Here is a 13,007-nt window from a genome sequence, read left to right on the forward strand (position 1 = left end):
GGGAGAAGAGAAACAACAAAGCTGAATTACTGAGTTGACCTAGGCTGGCTCTGCAGAAGCTTAGCCAGAGGTTGAAACATTGACAAGCAGCAGGATGTTACAGGCAAAATACATTTTTCAGGGAAACTGAGATGGTTCAGGCAGGCTAAGCAATATTCAGGATCAGACCAAGAGATGAGGTGGCAAGAGATTTTTCAAGTTCTCCAAGAAGCCTTTAACAACAGTGTCCTTATGGGCCTGGCTGGAACTGAAATCTAAGTTACTAATGGCTCTCTTAGATGTAAAACTGCTTGTGTCTGCATTAGTGTGCTGGAGGGATTCTTCCTAGGCATTGTCTTGGAGTCTCAAAGTAGGCATGTGAGCACATCAAAGTTGTTCCCCAAATCATTCCTCTTCTGATGGAACTGAGGATGAAGTTGCTCATCAGCATGTCATCATGCGTGTAATGTTTGTCATGCAGATTAGTGTTCTCCAGCAGCTTGCACTTCGTGTATGCATTGTGCATACTCACTACCAGGTGAAGAACTGATGTTGATGTGGTCTGGAAACCATAATGAATTGCAACAAACCAAATTCCGTTCCTTCTGTCTTTGCAACCTCAGCAGCTGGTGATGTAGTCATACCCAGTAGGACCTTCGCTGGGCAGCAACTTGAATCACTTGACTTAGCAGCCAAGCGTTCTTTCTGTTTCTGCTAAATTTCTGAAGGATGAAGTCTTGGCCTATCTTCAGCAGAGGAATGTGGTCACTATTTTTACAAACTTCGTGGTTTAATCCCAATTGGCAACTAAGCACTACACAGCCACTCACTCACCCTCCCTGCCCCCAGTGGGATGGGGGAGAGAATCAGAAAAAAAAGGAAAACGCATGGGTTGAGATAAAGCCAGTTTAGTAGGACAGCAGAGGAAGAGAAAGTAGTAATAACACTAATGATAAAAGTACATACAAAACAAGTGATGCACAATGCAATTGCTCACCACCCACTAAACCGATGCCCAGCCAGTCCCTGAGCAGCAATCGCTGCCCCCCAGCCAACTCCCCCCAGTTTATATCCTGAGCATGACGCCATATGGTATGGAATAGCCCTTTGGCCAGTTTGGGTCAGCTGTCCTGGCTGTGCCCCCTCCTATCTTCTTGTGCACCTGGCAGAGCATGGGAAGCTGAAAAGTCCTTGACCAGTATAAACTCTACTTAGCCACCACTAAAACATCAGTGTGTTATCAACATTCTTCTCCTACTAAATCCAAAACACAGCACTATACCAGCTACTAGGAAGAAAATTAACTCTATCCCAGCTGAAACCAGGACACACACACACAGATATAATGGGACTCTACAGAGCACGGCATGCTTCTGTTATGGAGCTTGTGTGCCACAAACTTTAAACAGATCAAAGGCAAGACTGGAAGTAGAAGGATCCTTCCTGACAAATCTGTAACTATGCAGATCAATCAGTTGTGTTCTATGAGGAAGAAATATTAGCCAGTGCAAAGGCTGATGTAGCTGTGATGCTGTGCTCATAAGTACAAGGTTGTTCCGCTCCCAAGTTCTTGGAGGTCACAATTTTGAGGTCAGTTACTCCAGATGATTAGACTGGATTTTGCCCAGTTTTAGAGCAGGTATGCCAAAGCAAAATTATTTTAATTTTGCATTAATTTTTAAAAAATAACTAATATCAGTCACAGTAAAAGTAACCTCTGTTTTAAAAAGCAGTTAATTCTAATAATAGTTACTGCCTACAAAATTGCACCCAATTTCACATTTTAAAGGTTCAAATATAGCTTGGAAAACAACATGGAAGGGCTAAAATAGGAAACATTCATAAATATGCCATGTTCTCCCTGCTGAATGATCTCCAAAACAGAAAAGCTTAATAATTTTTGGAGCAAATTATGTTGAATTTATCTAAAATAGATATTTTTTATCAATAGCAGAAAGAAAAATTGAAGTTAACTGCAGAAAAAATAAGATGCTATAGGAGTCACTCATCATTATAAAACTAAGCATATGTACATATGTTTACCAAGTCACCGATCTCTTAGTTTTCAGGAAAAAGAAAAAGAGTTTGTAGCTTGTTTCTGGAGAGAAGATTGAAAAGATGAATCCCAGTGAGCCACAGAATAAGTAGTCTAATTAAAATAAAACATTTGATAATTCAGTATAAAGCCCATATCATGAGCTTCTGAGGGCCAGCTCAAGAGTTTGAGCTCCTAGTGTTATACCAATATTATTGTAGCCTATTTCATTTTGATATTCCCATGTCTACAGAATTTGGGTTGCAAATAGTACAAGGAAATACATATTTCAAAACAGCTATTTTGTTTTAGTTCTTGATGTGTCAGGGAAACACATTTATTAGTTTCAGCTTTTTGTAAATTACTAATTAGTGGCCTCCATTCAGTATTCATGTGTCCTGTTACAGTAAAGTAAAATATGTGAAATAATAACAGAGGATTTGAATAGCATATTTGTGGGAATTTGTTACCATAACTAAGGGGGGGGGGGGGGAGTATCTATCAGTACTTAACAAACTACAATGAAAAGAAGTGTAATATGGATACCACAAGCAAAATGAATGTATCATAGCTACACTTCCTTATTTTCTTTCCATCAGATTTAAAAGTCAGCTACTAGAAAACAGCTCTAAGCAATGATCTTTAACACAGTGAACTCACATTAAAGAGATCAATGCAGACTAGGCACTTGCAGAAAAAGTCTCTAGTAATAAGATGAAATCCACCTTCTGAAGGACTATGGGTAAAATGGGAAAAATTTTTAAATGGCCAAGATTTCACTGATGGGTCAAAGTGGTTGATAAGTGAGTATTTTCATTTGAGGTTATGATTCCACTGTAAATTACATAACTGAGGCACCAGTGGGTACTAATGGTTAAAATTTACCATCTCCATATTGCTGTTTTTCAAATAATTTCTCTACATGCACATATGCATATATATCTTACATATATATATAATTATAAGCCCTCCCTACTGAAAAAACAAAAGAAGTCAGAAAGCCTTTTAAGAAAACAGAGAAACAAGCCTCCAATAGGAGGATATAGGAATATACCTGCACAGTGTTAATTCAAATGTTTTCATACTCTTCACCTCAAGATGCACTATGTACATTTAATTTTTCTTTAAGTAAACAGACTTAGGATTTTGTTGTGCTATGTAATAAGCACTTCTCCAGTAATTTCTTCACCTTGGAACTGTAACTATGCACCTCACTTCTTAGGGATTAATGAAACACAGTGATGCATGACATGAATGGCTTATACAGACTGCAGGAAGAGAAGCCAGTCACCTTTACCTGAAGTGGGAGACTTGCAACGCTCTAGCTCCAGGGAAACTGGACTGTCACTGAGTTCAGTCAGGCCTGAAAAAATGGAGTTAGAAAGTTAAGTTACAATCTAACAGGGCATGCTTCAACTTTCTTGGTTGATGATATTCTGCACTTTAAAATCAATTTGGAGAAAGGAATGGTGTGTAATGCAAGGGAAATATCTATTTCAGATAACTGCAGTTATCAGGCTGTCACTGCAGAAGTTTAGGTCTAGTTTAAAAAAAAAAAAAAAAAAATCACACCTCTTGTTAACTCAGATTTGTTTTCTGAGTGCCTCAGGGTAGACAAAGAGTGACTGTACCTAACGAGAGAAAACAAGTAAATATAGTTTAAAATTTAAATGTCTGTGATATGAACCAAACTCATTCATCCCTGTCAGACTGATGTGGAAACAACTCTATGCTTTCAACTGCTACAGAATGCAGGGAGGAAACCTTAAAACAAGGGGAGAATAGGGAAAAAAGACGACCAAAAAAAAAAAGACAGTACTGGTGAAAGAAGAAAGTGAATACAAAAATATCACCACTACAATGTAATATTAGGAACTTTTATATGAATTCACACAAGATGGTCCATTTTAAAGGACACCGAGGCAATGATAATGCTGTCTGAATATAACATTTTGGACAAGATACTTTATATATTGTTTATAAATATTTGTGAGGAATTGATTTGTAGCAGTCTACCATGGAAGACAGCAACAAGTAAAGTAATCTTAGTTTCTGCTGCTTAAGCTTGGGCTTGTTTCTGCGATCAAACTAAGATCCATCTTTGGCACAGGTTGCCTGTTCAAGTTTAAGTATGTCTTTTGGCATGCTAGGGAGAAAAAGTCTGAGCTCATGCTATCCTCTACCATGAGCTAACTGTTGAGCAGGTCAACTGGGCATGACCATACCTATTCAAATGTACCCTTTGTATGTATCCCACGGTGCCCTATATCAAGTGGTTCACAGTTGTTATAAAGGGCTCTGACACTTCATACCATAGGCTATTTGGGACTGGCAGACAGCCCAGCACTCAGGTCATAGAGCCTAGTGAACATTAGCCCACATTCAGATGTGCATTACCGTTGTACTGATACTGTGTTTGCACACATTCCACATATGTTGCATCCTGGAAGTCAAACATCCTATCACGACCTCTCAATATGCTTTAATCTGGCACCATGCCTCCTGCAACATGACATGTTTTAATTTTTATGGCTTCTGGACCCTCAGGCTCAGAGACCCTCATCTCTAAAATTCAAATAGACTCTTGTTCTAAAAAAAATTCTGCTACCATTTGGTCACCAGTACTGTTCTCTTTGTATTAAAAACAGTGGGATCTTAATGTAGGTACCGATAATTTTTATTACAATGTAATTTTAAACTGCTCTGAGAAATGGGGAGAATCCAGAGCCCCAACAACCAGAATAAAAAGGTCCTACCACTAATGAAGCTGCATGAGTGGTAGAACAACTTTGAGAGCACTTTGGAAAAACAGCAGTATTGATTTGGCCTGTTAAGTCAGTAGTAATAACATATTTGCGCCTGACTTTCAAATAACAAAAGATCACAATCCAGATACTAATGTTGAAAACCAAAGATTTTTTATGTTGAGAAATGTACTTGAATCTTTTTTTGATTCAACTTAGAATCTGTGAGAGAATTTTATATTCCAATCAACTGTGAGTCCAGTCGCTTTTGACATTATGACAGAATTCAGGAACTGCAACCATTTAGGGAGCCTCTCTATGTATAGCTTTCTTACAGCAAATCTTACTTCTGCCTGACTCTGGGGTTTCTGTATGTACCTAGAGATTTGGGACGTAATTGATTTTTGCTGCAGAACTGTCTGCAAGGTCCAGTGGGAGCATGTTTGGCACATTTGCATAGCATCAGAGCCCTTGGATAAATAAAATGAAATATTAAACTGTTTCTTTTGCAAATGCAGTATTGGAGACACTGAAATTTTAACACTATGGTTATGATGATGTGGTTAATGAAATTCTTCTGAACCTTGTAGAGTTACTATTGGTGATAGTTACAACATCAAATGCCAGGTCAGATTTTGCTTCTAAATAGAGAAGGTTTTTTTTTTTTTTTTATGTGAGTTCACAGAAACAATATTACAGCTCAATATAAATTATGGTGCCACTGACTTAAGTAGGAAATGCACCAAATCACACCACTGTCCTGAAAACCCAAGAGCAACCACCATGAGAATACCACAACTGTTTGGCAACAGTTTTACAACTTACAACAGAAAAGATACATTTCATGTTATGGTATTTAAAAATGGCGAACACTGTGAACTTCTCTACAAATCTAGACTTGTTGTCAAGCCACTATCACCTCTAACAATGACCACCAACAGACGCTTTAAAAAAAAAAAAAAAAAAAGTGCTGTAAGTCCCCTACTTAAGCATAAGTAGTACTATGTGCTCTGCACAAGGGCATTGTCTTAATCTCAGACACTTAGATTTGCTTAAGCACTGCCACTTGCAGATTTTCTCCTGCTGTAAATCTTTCCTGCTTAGAAATATTATAATGAGTTCTTCTCATTACCCATCCATGTATCCCAAGTCTCTTTTAATCTTACTAAATTCTAAATCCCAAAGACATTATATGGCAATAAATTGCACAATCATCATTCACGGAAAGGAATAAAAATACATTTCTCAATTTTTATGTGTTACCTTTGATTCCATTAAATCTTGTCTTTTGTTTCCCTTTGAGATAAGAAAGAGAGCTCTCAAGCTTTTCTTTATACTACTGCTTATTTTCTACTGTCATTTCCTGTTTAAGGAAACCAAGCTAAATCTTTTCAATAATTTATCATGTATAAGTATTTCCATGCAACTCAAGATTCCCTTGAATGTCTGAGAGACTACAACAGCTACTGAAGTTAGATTACAAAAACATTTTCACTTTTCATTTTGAAGTTCTGTAGGCCAAATCTGTGTCCCGAGATATTTTAGCTATTTTTAGCCAAAAAAACCCACGCCAGCAAATTTTGAGTCCAGGTAGAGGAAGAAGAACATAGCAGCAAAACTAAAGGGAAATAACTGAGATTGGCAATGTAAACAACCACCTGTGAGAAGATGCACCCACTGACATATTAAAGAAATTGGCTTTGATTTGAACAAATTATAAACGTGAAAATAGTGCAAGATGTAAATATATCACATAAGGCATTAAAGCACTTTTAAAGACATGTCCCATGGATGTTTTTCAAAGTTTACTGTGATTCCCATTTCCTCCTTATTAAAGGATCAAAAAATGTACTGTCTAGTATGGAGTAACAACTTTTATGAACTCATAATTTAATTTAAAATTATTTTTGAAATTTTAAATTTCTGTGACTATGATTAAATGATTCAGACTTATCATTTACTGAAAAGCACCCAAAGCCGTCACATCTTTGCTTATAAATATGTGAATTAGAAATAAATTATCATAAATACTCACAAGCCAATAAGTAAGCCCAGTGTTATCTTAATCCATAATCTTCACACTGAATTACCATACTATTTTCTTTATGTTTAAATACGATGCATTCTTTGGAAATGACAGTTAGTTCAGAATATAGCTGTCGACTTAAAACTCAATCTATATTAGCTTCTACTGTGTTGTCAGGCGTGATTTAAAGTGTCAACTACTGATATGTAATGACTCATAAAACAGTTCTCTGGGTCCTCCTGTCAATCCAAGGTTACTTTTGCTCACAGTCTCTCAAGGGATTGGCCTAAAGGAGGAATAAGGAGTTCTTACTGAAAAGTCTTCATTTGGAAAATTATTTTTCAGTTGGTCAACATCCTTTGAACATGATGACTTTTTGGATGCTTTGTAAAGACTATTTTCTTGTCTTACCAATAGATGGTATGAATTTCTAGTAGGAGATGCAGATTGCTTTTGCAAGTTGGTATTTTTATATTCTGCTGCAACCAGTCTCTTCTCTGGATGCAGTAAATGTACTTGTTGTAGTATTTGAATATACATTATCTACCACTAGGTAATAACATGTACAACTTGAAACCAACTGAAGGAAAAAAAAAAAAAAAAAGAAAACCAAACAGCCAACAACATAGTTCTGCACTACTGCAGAGAGAGTTTATTTTATTTGGCTTGGCACATATTCTTGCTACAAAGGAAGGTGGCTGCCAGCAGATGTTATAACAAATGGAACAGGACATCAACACCAGAAAGCTACCTCAAGCTCTGCACTTACCCTCATCTTGGCCTCTTATTTTCCTCAAATTACCTCCCCTGATAGGACAATTATGTTTCAGTCTCTATCATTATGTATGCTTAGAACTGATTACATTTCTCCTTGTAATTTCTTCCCATCTTGCTTCTCCCTTCTCATTTCACCTCCCAAACCAGAAAATGTGCTGTCTTAATGCTCTAAGTCCACTCTAGATGTTTTTGAGTCTAGCTTACACATGTATACATTACTCTCAAGCTCTCTATAGATTTATTGGCTAAAATTCAGAACAATTATTCATTCCACCACTGTGCTTTGCATATCGGATGCCCTTGGCATTGTTGTCTTTCCTTTAGAAAACCTCTTCTCCAACATATTGCTTCTTTTCTTTGTTTGATTCCCCCCGCTGCCCTTTCTCTCTTTAGTTGCAAGGCACCCCAGACTGAAACATCAACACTTCTGTTATCTCTCTGTCCCAGTATTTGAGGAGATTCTCTCCTATAAACAGGGCAATAAATATCTTTTTTTACCCTAATGATTCATAAATACACATCTCTAACTTGGATTCCTTCCGTCCAAGTTAGAGTAGTAATACCGCCTTTCTAAAATTTACTCACAAGTGTCCAGACATGAACTTAACATTGCCAAGATGAACTCTATTTTTTTTTGTGCTGAAGTCTTCTCTTTGCTACTTCAACACAGCTAACAGCACCGCTGTCTTCTCTGACACTCTAATCCATGATATTAGTTTCACCCTTGGAACATCACACTTTAACTCTCAGATTCAGGCTGGATACTAAAATAGGCTGCATCTTCCTGCAAATCACCTCCAAAATGACCAACAAAAGTCTAAGTACCTTGCTCATTGATAATCTCTTCTTTGGCTTCAATGCCTGCAAGTCTTATTCTCTCAAACTGATCCTCATGAAATTATCTTCCTGGTTCATTACTTAATTGAATCAACTCCTGATATGTCTTCTCATTAACTTCCATTTTCATTTATATAACATAAGCATTAGGTCTAAAGTTTTGAGTGTTATCACATGATTACTCCTTCTTTTGCCTTAATAATATCAACTTCAAATGCACAATTTCCAAAAATAATTTTTCTTTTCCCATCATCATCCCTTACGAGAAGGGATAAACTTGTAAGCAAAATCCTAAATCCATTCTCAATACCCCTCTTAAAACTCTTATCGCAGATAAGATATAACAAAGCATAACTAGAGAATGACTTAGCAAGATATTTTACAGTCTATGACACATTCTTGCCCTGTTTTTTATCTTACTGCCCGGTCCATCTTTCAGATCATACCTTACATACTCCTGTATAAATACTGAATGGCAAAAGCAATAACCAAATAATTTTTGAGGAAAGAAATGAAGCTGTTAATGATCTTGCACAAGAGTCAGACTCATACTCTTCAGTTATGATGTATACAGAAAGATTTTGCAGACTTTTCTGATTTGGGGGTTGAAGATGGAAACAAGATAATACATTTTCAGCTATGAAAAACTACATGATCTGCATTTGTCATTTTGAATGAAAGTGTTGGTCATTTTTTGTCTTAGAATTCATTAATTTTTTAGTGGGGGAAAACCCCCAAACCTTTGATTGCTGTCTATCCCTCAGGTTCTCTGTTACAGACTTGAAATTAGCAAGACCAGACTAATAAAGTGTAGGACATTATACACCAAACCTTTTTTTTGGACTGCTAGATTTGTAACTGGACTAGTCTTTTAACTAAACAGGATACCTTTTATGAAGCACTATGAAATAAAATCATAGAAATCAGTTGAGTAATCAGTCTAGAGAGACTGAATAGAATTTCTTGTGCAAGTGTACAAATGTATTTCAATAGCTACACAGCTCTGTATTTATGCGAGATGATAAAACAACTGCCACCCCTTCATCTTCCCTATACTATTTAATCTAAAATTGCCTATCCAGTTGCTCTGTGAAAACTACTTTAAATAGATGAATAAGAGGCATCCTGGAGACCTAATTACATATCAGCACTGCAGTTAATTAAGATACATACAGCTCATCTGTTGAACAGTCATTTTTTGCAAAATTAATTATAGCTTTGTTCATCACTCTCTGCAGTGATGAATACTAATATTTAAATTGCATATTACTATAATTCAAAATTTAAAGATATTAAAAACATTAATTTTCATAGCTCTCTTTGATGCATGTATTTTTATACCCACTTCACGTTCCCCATTAAAGATCAGAGGCATGGGATGGTTTCCCCAAAGCCAAATATTCAAGTACCAAACCAAGATTAAAATTTTAAATTTCACAGCACCCAATCCAATCTGTACTCATTTAAGCCACATTGCTCTTCTGAAAACAGGGAAGAATTAATTAATAACTACAACCAGGCAGTGCCATTGCGAAACAAGAAATGCTTCATATAAGTAGATGTACACTGAAATGAATATAAAACCAAAGAAAGATACTGTCATCAAGAACGCAACCTTGTTGAAAAATCATTATGGGGCCCAATCTGCCCCATAAAAGTCACTGAGGTTTTCTCATTGACTGTTTTGGAAGAAGAAAACAGATCTGAAATATCTGTATAATAAAGATAATTGTCAAAATTAAGCATGGTTGACATCACAAAATGTAATAAGTTTGCATGCATGCTGAATGTGTTTAAAAAAAACACATTACAAAGCACAAACACATGGGTTTACATCAGGCATAGTCCAATCATGATCAAGCTATTTGCCTAACCTTTATAGAACTTACTCTGATAGGAAGTACGGATCCGTTTCGTTAAATCTGGATAAAAGTTAGACAGGCCACGCATGCAAAAGTTGTCTTTGGAACATGCCAGTACACCAGCATCAGCAGCAGGCAGAGGAAAGAGAGAAAAAACAGTCTAAAGTGAAAGGAAGTGATATCATAACCAGCATCTAGAACAGCCAAGGTGAAGAAATTTCAGCAGATGCTTACCTTCCAATTGGGAGATATAACAAGAAAAATAAAAAAAGTAAAGGATGTGGGATGGATGGTGAGAAAGCAGCTGAGGCTTTTTTAGATGCATAGTTTTTATGAGCAATCTAGAAGCATGTATTCCTTCTTATCAGTCACTTATCCCCAGTGGGCTCCACTCTAGCTACACTGCAAGCAGGAACATTGCCTTAAAGGACTGGTGAAGACTGTCACCAACACAGAGAGATCCTATGTGGTACAGTGCTGATAATAGCTATTTCTACATCAGCTGCCCTCCACCTTTTGTACAGGGCTCTGCAGCATGTTGCTTGTGGCTAGCTGCTCAAAGTACTTTCAGAGCTGCTGTGAGGCTGGCTGAACCAGACAGAAAAGCTGAAGGTAGCTTAAAGCTGCTTGTCTCTTCTCTCCTCAGCTGTGCCAAATTTACATCTTTAACACTTGGCACAGACGAGAACTAAGCTTGCCATGACTAAATGCCTAGAAAGTGAGATAAATGGTCTTTCAGGAATGGAAATAGGCCTGAAGACTTACATTTTATTCTCTAAATTTTACTTTCTGTTTGGAGTGCAAACTTATTCTCGATTAAAAATAAGTTTCCATTGACTCTATGGAGAAATAGGATCTGATGATTTAGTGCAGGGTCTGCTGATGAAAATGCTGATGTCATACACCCACTATACTCTGCTGCTTTTATAGTCTTATGGTTAAAATTTAAAACTCAGCATTTCCAAACAGATTTTTAAATCTAATTCTAACACTTCACAGCTATGTAAAACACACTTCATAATTGTGTCTGACTCGGGTATGTTACTATGGAATATGTAGAGCAAAAAGACTTGAAACAGAAAATCTGACTTTTTTCTCATACAAGTAAATTTTTTAGATAACCAAAAACGTATAGTAAAATTTAGCTGCATTGATGGACTAATATTTCTAACACACAATGCATAATAATAGCTATGACTTACAAATGTCATCCTCTCGGCATCAAATTTTAAAATGGGGTACAGCTGGATTTACTAAGTTTATATCAAGAGTTTCAATTCACTAACAAAGTGGCTAATTTGAGCTACTTGTGCTACCTACATAACATATCTCCCAGGTGTAACATTTCTCCAAACACAACTGCCTATTCAAATACCAATGAATAGCACTTGGCAGAAGATACAATTAAGTTTAAATTGAAGTCTTACCTATTGGTATGAACTTATTGAAACTACAGAGAAAATAGCATACAGACTACACTTCAAGTGACGGCCAGAGAAACAATTTACTGCTCTGCTCATTATAATTTTTTTAGAGACTCAGCTAAGCGAATTACTTGCTGACCTCCATCCCGAAAGAATAAACTTCATAAAACATTTTGTTTCTGAGGAAGTGTCAGTACCTAAAACATGTCAGGTTTCTTGTGTCTAGTTATAGAAATTCCATTGGCCGGCAAATAGTCATGCATTTCAAAAGCACTATAAAAAGCCACAGGCAAAAAAACCAAAGAACATGTCAGGCTCATAACCACAATAATTTATTTCCTACCTGCAGCAAACTGCTTGCTTTTGCGAGGCGAACGGGGTTGACGCTGGTAGGGATCACTTGATCCATATAGGTCAAGGGTTCCCATGCTCAGCAGTACTGTCTTCTGCATAAAGTCCACAACGGCCAAACCATTGCAGTTTCCAAATGCCACTCTGAGAAAAGAAATATTCCTTGAAGGTATTAGTAATATGTAGTCAAGTGGTGCAAACAAGAATTATTATTTATTGTTATGAATTCTGCATAAACATTTTCTTCAGAAACTACTCCAAACTTACTTTTTATAATTCTTTTAGATTTGTAATCCTGAATTTATAAAATTGTGTCCTGAAACACAGTAATTGGCATTCCAGAAAGCAGACTGCCCACTTTAATTAACTTTCTATGCCAAACATGTTGCAGTAACGTCTATAAAGAATTCTAGTAATACTGGTGTAAATTAAGACTACAAATCTGGACACAGATCTTAACAAGTGGTTATACATATATATATATATTACAAATATAAATTAAAATATAAATACAAATAAATTTACATTTTAAAAAAAATCTAAATATAAATGATGAATGAAATATATCAAGCTGTATTGTGGAGATACCCAAATCTGAATGGTAGGTATAAAATTTCTTTCCAAGTCTGTCAGCTTGGCTATGTTATAGATTCCTGCTGAATCAGTTTCTCCCCCTCTGAAATGCTTCCATAACTGACATTTTGATGGTGCTGTGAAACATGGGCAAGATCTCTCAACTGGTGTGAGATTGCCTAAGATCTGGACTGCAGTCTTTTATAAGGAAAAAGACATGGAACAATTTATTTGTTTTGCTGCCTAGAAACTCCCTTTAGAAGCATTCTGCCCTGATTCTGCTCTATTGCTACTACTGATTCCCTTCTGACACCAGTCTCAGAAAGAGGGAAGGAGTTGTATTGGACCAGCAGCACTTTCTCCTCTCCCATGAAAAGGCTTTCTGTTCATGCTTTTCCC

At 36.6% G+C, this 13,007-nt stretch overlaps 1 protein-coding gene across 2 annotated transcripts in view; it reads right to left on the reverse strand.

Annotated features, from left to right (window-relative positions):
• Positions 1 to 13,007, reverse strand: part of STXBP5L (syntaxin binding protein 5L) — a 209,107-nt gene that overhangs the window by 41,630 nt on the left and 154,470 nt on the right. The window contains exons 18-20 of one of the 2 annotated variants that reach the window (XM_075716206.1): positions 12,028 to 12,179; positions 10,288 to 10,359; positions 3,312 to 3,377 (exon numbers count right to left, since the gene is read on the reverse strand). In XM_075716206.1, the coding sequence (XP_075572321.1) occupies positions 3,312 to 3,377; positions 10,288 to 10,359; positions 12,028 to 12,179 (290 nt within the window). The remainder of the gene's footprint in view (positions 1 to 3,311; positions 3,378 to 10,287; positions 10,360 to 12,027; positions 12,180 to 13,007) is intronic. The other variant, XM_075716216.1, reaches the window with a different exon arrangement.

Source organism: Pelecanus crispus, chromosome 1 (genome assembly GCF_030463565.1).
Source record: "Pelecanus crispus isolate bPelCri1 chromosome 1, bPelCri1.pri, whole genome shotgun sequence".
NCBI lineage: Eukaryota > Metazoa > Chordata > Aves > Pelecaniformes > Pelecanidae > Pelecanus > Pelecanus crispus.